Genomic DNA, 6885 nt, shown 5'->3' on the forward strand with positions numbered 1-6885 from the left:
ATAATAAGATAATATAATTATAATATTAACAGTTTTCAAAATATAAATCATTCTATTCACCGGATCCACTTTTGCGGATTTGAATTCGATCCGAGTAAAGCTTACACGCGATTGTGACTAGTGACGCTCATAGTTTTTATCTCGCAGATAGACGTAGTATATAGTTCAATGTCAGTCAAGACGTAAGCTTAATTACCATGGCCCCGCTTTTGCTAAATCCAGGTATTTGACTTCAAGCCAATCAGGACAACCCAATCTCGTTTCACACGTCAAACGGTCCAAACTATAGCAGATAGACGATATCGAAGTAAGCTGAAAACTGATGGTCGCTGATGCCGGTGCCTAGGGGTACAAAACATCGCACAAGCCGAAATTACATGTTACATATCATCAATATATCGAATTAACACACTATACGTAACGAGCGATAAGGCGTTGAATAATTGAATTGTTGATGGAATAGTAAAATTGCATGTGAATTATATTTTTCTTGGAAGTAATCCTTGCTGATTTATGATCATGATGATAATAATGTGAAACTATCACCTACGAATTTACCCGCAGGAGCCAATATGCTTCTTGCTTGTTTGTATCAGCCGATAATTTTCCAACAAAAGACTGCACACCGTCCCCGCAGCTAATGTCCAAAATTCCGCCTTCTGTCGCTAGAAAAAGATGCATACATAAAAATTAACCACCATACATTACCGCTGTGGTTTTGCAGGGGTGAAAGCTCGAAGTGATGAGTGCGATATCAATCTATTAGTGGAAACATTAGAATCTTCACACCGGCTGATGAGTGGGAAGTAACAATCCGTACGATTTCTTAATTTCTCCATGTCTGTCAGTATACTATGCCTTACTGCCTTCTGATGGTGCAACGGTTTCACAGCGATCGCCTGCCAGACCAGCAGGACAGATGCATACGTCACAGTTGTTGGGATTCCAGTAGCCCCCGTGCTGGCATTCTGTCGTAAGCAGCCCTCCTTTTGCCTGACATGGCGAGGCTGCAGAAACGAGAATTATAGCGTAATATTTACATATACCATAGACTGAGAATATCTTAGTATGATCTTATAGTCTATGTATATACGCACCAAAAATTCCATTACCATTGTTTATTATCGACACGTTGATTATATGTAAAAGAATTTTGTCTAATATTAATTTATATTTAAATTACTTCAATATTAGTTTAAAACTGTATCAAGTTCAACAAATTCAACTGCTGTCAGAAGCTAAGCACAATAATTAGTTCGAGAGAAACAACAACAACTAATTTTACCGCTAATGTGTGTTTTTTCTATTGCTCAAACATTTAAAGTGGCATAAATTCCTAACGCCTACAAACTGTGCAAAACCCCATAAATTGTTGTGATACATGGTGTCATTTACGAACCAGATATCTGTTAGATGATCACTCAAGTCGGAATGATTAAATTCCTACATTACCTTACATTTTTTAACCATAAACAACTGCGACTCCCATTAAACCACTATTGTTTATTTTACCGCGGAAGCGCACAAAAGCACTATGGCGGGATCAACGTGTAAGGAGAAAGGCTATACTGGTGCCACAAAACACCAGGAAAACTGATTCATTAACAGATTTTTCTTTTAACACTTTATGGTCCAAATCGTTATACATAGATGTCAACAGGATAATACGTACAAGAGCAGATAAAGAAGGAGAGCGTACAACGGTAAAATGCTAAAACCATGCTGCAGTATTAGTCAAATTAATAAACTTTTCCCGTTTTATTCTGACGATCCATTGCAGTATTATTGATTAGCTGTCTTACCTTGTTCATATAAAACAAGCCGCATAATACGTACCAATAAGCATAAACCAAATCGGTGACGTAAATTATCCACTACCCCTAAACCGAGATAATAACACTGATAAACACGATCCTAAAATATAAACAATATTAGTGATTTAGACATTTGGGTCAAATATTATACAAACCAGGAATAAGTCAATCCAGATGCCTCCTATAGAGAAACCGCAATATGAAGTGTAGTTTTCCGCGCACATTTTTGTGTGGAAACAGACTGCCATCTCATAAAACGGCTCGGTTAGTATTATAGAGTATGTGACATGCTAACCTGTATGATACAGGCGGTTCCGGTTCCGCTTCACTACACTAACCGCCTGTACCCTTTGCTTCTTCCGCCCGCTTCGCGAACGAAGAAATCATCGCGCCGAATCAGAGTGCTGTAACGGGCCAATCAGCCAATCAGCGAGCAGGCTTTTGCCTGACGTCATTTCTCAAGTTATTTAAGTTGAATTTATAACTGCAATTAGTGCACGCTTCTGCCAAAGCCATTAACTAGATTGTTTCCATTCATCAGGTATTCGCCTGGGGCGAAGTTTTGCCGTATTTACTTTTGTACGCTCGATTGCTCGCCGCTATAATCAGATTCCCCGCCATAACAACCGGTCGATAGATAACGAGGCTTGCGAACCGCCCAGGTTGAGCTTGCGTACAGGCGGTTAGTGTAGTGAAGCGGAACATACCGCCTGTATCATACAGGTTAGTGACATGCCAAATTGTCATAGGGTTGTTGTGATTGTTTGGTGCTGCCCTCGAGTGGCGAAAGGAGAGAAAAGCTAGACGGCAGCACTACAGAAAACAGATGGCAGCACGAGGCCACCATGCTGGATCAGATAGAGAGCAGAAGGAAGCATTCTGCTGCTTAGTAATTTCTATCGGTCAACTAGGTTATCTACGAGGTTATCGTGTGACCCAGGGCAGTTTGTTGCCCGCGAAGTTGGTAATTTCTACGGTGGCATGATCTAGCCCGATCATGTACTTGGCTCCCTGGGTTTTTTTTGTTTGTTTACAAATAAATCGTCTACCCCGCACTTGATTGTTAGAGTCTTTTTCCGGACCTCACAAATGGCGCAGTCGACAGGATTATCAAGTACGCCATCCATTGAACCAAGGAGATGAACAAACCCCTGAGGGAGACGAGAGAAACGAGAAGACATCTATAAAGCGAACATCTGCACGATCTGTGGCGCGGCATACGTGACGCTGAAGGCTCTGCAGGGACACATGGACTCGCATGCCGACCAGGCCGTTGCCAGCATTCTGCCTGATGACATGGCGACTAGCTAGTCAGATAGCCCGCGTAGCATTTAGTCGAAAACAATAATTCACTCTGTACATATTTGTATTGTATGAATAAATTGCGCGATTTATGGTGTAGACTGTAGACTGAGGAAGCTTCTCGAGTACAAGCCTCCCATTGCCCTTGGGTCACTAATTTACGTGGTCTATTCTCACACGGAGTCCCGCTGGTGGCAGAATGGAGGATCGGGTGAGGATGTTGGAGGAGGAGTTAGCAAAGGCCAACTGGGTGGAGGCCACACTTAAGGCTGTGTGCCAGCGTGGGCCGGGGTATGCTGCTCCCTCCCGACGTGTGGAACGGTTGCGGGACCGTCCGGAGAAGTTGGGCGATCCGGATGTTGAATAATGGGTTGGAGACATGCGGGCTCAATTAGCCACCCATAAAGGCACCCAGGAAGACAGGGCGGCAGTGGTCTTCCAGCACCTGGGAGGCAGGGCCCGCATGGAGGTGAGGGGTCGGCAAGGGGTAAGCGAAGATGCTGAGAAGATCTTCGAAGTCCTGTTGGCGACTTTCGGAGATGCGGACCACCAATCTCTGCCGAGGCTCCAGCAGCGATTCTTTTCGTACCAGCAGAAAGGGAGCCAAGACCTGCTTAGCTGCTCACCGGAGCTGACCCGATTGTGCAATCTGATCACCGCTATGGATGGATCATGGGAGGCCTCCAGAGACATCACTCTGAAGGGGAGGCTAGCAGAGGCAGTCCATGAGGAGGGCTTGCAACGGGAATTAAGGCCTCAACCTCGAGTCCCCAGCCCTGACCTACTTCGAGTTGAGGGACCAGGCAATACAGTGGCTGGGCACCAGCTGTGACAAGGGCCGTCACCGTGTTGCTATGGACCAAAAGGTCACCTTTGAGGCTGTCGACCCAGTGGTGGCTGCTATCAAGCAACAAGGCGACCAGTTAGCTGAAGTATTAAAGCAGCAGCAGCAGCAAATGTCTGTCATGATGGATATGCTGCGGCAACAGGCGAGTGGGGGTCGACCTGTCAACAGGGGCCGACGGCGCCAGTATGGGGCTGACAACAGCCCCATGCTTCGTTGGAGTTGCCAGTCCCCGGGCCATATTCAAAGGAACTGCCCGGATAAGGGGAATGGGCCGGTGTGGCCACCCCAGGGTTCCAGGCCAAATTTGTCGGGAAAACTAAAATTGCCTGTTGCCGTGAGCTGTGCGGCAGGCTGTGAGTCCGTGGAAACGGACAGGGTAGGCTTACTTTTAGAAAAGGCAGTAAGAGAGTGCCCCGAGGCCCTAGTTAAGATAGCTGGGGCGGAGATGAAATGTTTGCTGGACAAGGGAGCTCAGGTTTCTACGGTAACGGAATCATTCTTCCGTGAGCAACTGAGCAACGGCGAGCATCCCAAGGATGTGTACGATTTCATCTCCATTTCTGGTGCCCAGGGCTTGAGATCTGCGGGCATACCTTTCACAGGATGGGATTCCTGGTGGTGTGCGACCCAAACGGGACCCCCATGGAGAATCGGAAGCGGTTAGTTCCGGGGGTAATTGGGAGTAACATCCTGCGAAGAATGCGGACAACTCTCAAGGATAAGTGGGGCGAGACCTATCTTAAGGATTTGACAGACTCCACCCAAGTAGATGGGAGCCACTGGGCTCATGTCCTTGCCTTATATAGAGCAATCCAAACTAAGGCAGAAGCTGACCACGCTGAACCAAGCACCTCCAGGGTAAGGTTGGCTGGTAGAGGGCCACAGCTGATACCAGCCCGGTCAGTGAAGATACTGGAGGGCACGTGCATGGCTGCCATAGAAGAGCACTTCGTAATGGTAGAGCACCAGGAGGAAATCCTACCAGCCCTTCCTACGGGCCTCGCTGTGGGCAGGACTTGTTCCCGGCTAGGCCGTTCAGGACGCGTCCCGATACAGGTAACCAACTGGAGTGGCAGCGACCTCTATCTGAATCCACGGACACCTGTGGGCATCGTGGAACCGGTCACGCTGAACCCCAAGCTAAGGATCTATCCCGTGAGTCTCCATGAGGTGCTGATAGAAGAAGTTGGTGTAAGGCGGGCCAATGACGTAGCCCATAACCCGATCAACCGGATGGACGTAGGCGAGAGACTTTACAAACGATCAGCATGAGGTATTGAACGCCCTAATCAGGCAGCATCAGCATGTGTTTAGCCGAGACGAAGATGACATAGGCTACTGTGACCTAGTCACCCACAGGATCCACACCTTAGATGATAAGCCAGTGAGGGTGGCTCACAGGAGTGTTTCGCCAAACCAATGAAAGGAAGTGCAAGACTTTATCAAGTCGGCATTGGAGAGGGACATTATCCGTGAATCCAACAGTCCTTACGCATCTCCAGTGGTGTTGGTGAGGAAACCATCAGGGAAGGTCCGGGTCTGTGAGGATTACAGGGCGATAAACCTCAAGACAACCCGGAATGCTTACCCCTTACACCGCATCGATGATGCCCTCAGGGCTTTGAGGGGTGGGAAGTACTTCTGCAGCCTAGACCTGGCCCACGGCTTCTACCAGATATCAGTGGCTGAGGAGGACCGGCACAATACCGCTCTCAGACCTGGCACAGGAGGGCTTTATGACTTCTGTCGCATGCCGATGGGGTTGTGCAATGCTCCAACTTTTATGCGGCTGATGGACCGCATATTTGGAGATCAGAATTTCCAAACACTGATTAACTATCTGAACGACCTTTTGGTATTCGGGTCATCGTTCGACCAGATGATCGAACGTCTGGATATAGTGTTAGCACGTCTCGACAAGCATAATCTCAAGGTAAAGCCAGATAAATGTAGTGTGGCCAAGAAACACATCAGGTACTTAGGCCACATGGTGTCCACTGAGGGTATTTCCCCTGACCCAGAAAAGGTTAGATTGATGCAGGAGTGGGAGGTCCCACGGACCGAACGTCAACTTCGGGCGTTCTTTGACCTTTCGGGTTACTACCGCCAGTTCATGAAAGGCTTCTCACAGCTGGCTGCACCACTGCATGCGCTGATAGGAGAACCCAGCAAATCTCACCAGAAAAGGAGAAATCCCTCAAGCAACATCACGGTGGACTGGACTGAAAACTGCCAGGTGGCATTCGAAGAACTGAAGAGGTTGCTAATCTCTGCTCCCATTCTGGGGCACCCTGACTTCTCGCAGCCATTCATTGTAGAGACAGATGCAAGCCTCCAGGGTTTGGGTGCAGTACTATGCCAGGAAGTTGACAGAAAACTAACTGTCATACGCTATGCGAGCCGGGGGGGCTGCGGAAGGCAGCGCGAAACATGGACAATTACAGCAGCAAGAAGCTTGAACTGCTAGCCTTAAAGTGGGCTATTACAGAAAAGTTCAAGGACATGCTCCTGGGATCCCGGTTCACAGTATACACTGATAACAACCCTTTGTGTTACCTGCAAACAACGTCCAAGCTGAACGCCACTGAAATGCGATGGGCAGCAGAGTTGGCTTCCTTTCACTTTACCGTGAGGTGCAAGCCAGGACGCGCTAATATCGTACCAGACATCCTGAGCCGGAAGGGAAATCATGGCAAGGAGCCAGCTAGCTTACGCTTTAAAGAAATCGCAGCAGAACCAGTTGCTGCCAGTCTGGATCGGCATCTCCAAGCTATCAACCTACCAGAGGACCTGAAGGAGGCCGTTATCAACTATGTAGCGCCCAGTGGATGCAGCAGATCAGCACACGGTCCAGACAGACGGTCCCTGCTACTACTGGCACATAGCCTGAAATACCCAGACTAGAGCTAAGCAAGCTGCAAC

At 47.9% G+C, this 6885-nt stretch overlaps 1 protein-coding gene across 1 annotated transcript in view; it reads right to left on the minus strand.

Moving 5' to 3' along the window:
* The window catches only part of LOC106815385, a 3978-nt gene extending 2167 nt beyond the window's left edge, over positions 1-1811 (minus strand). Inside the window, exons 1-3 of the mRNA XM_014819839.1 lie at positions 1803-1811; positions 864-1007; positions 559-665 (exon numbers count right to left, since the gene is read on the minus strand). Coding sequence (XP_014675325.1) covers positions 559-665; positions 864-1007; positions 1803-1811 — 260 coding nt within the window. The remainder of the gene's footprint in view (positions 1-558; positions 666-863; positions 1008-1802) is intronic.
* Positions 1812-6885: the final 5074 nt, after the last annotated feature.

The sequence above is a fragment of the Priapulus caudatus genome, unplaced genomic scaffold (assembly GCF_000485595.1).
Source record: "Priapulus caudatus unplaced genomic scaffold, Priapulus_caudatus-5.0.1 Scaffold1103, whole genome shotgun sequence".
Classification (NCBI taxonomy): domain Eukaryota; kingdom Metazoa; phylum Priapulida; class Priapulimorpha; order Priapulimorphida; family Priapulidae; genus Priapulus; species Priapulus caudatus.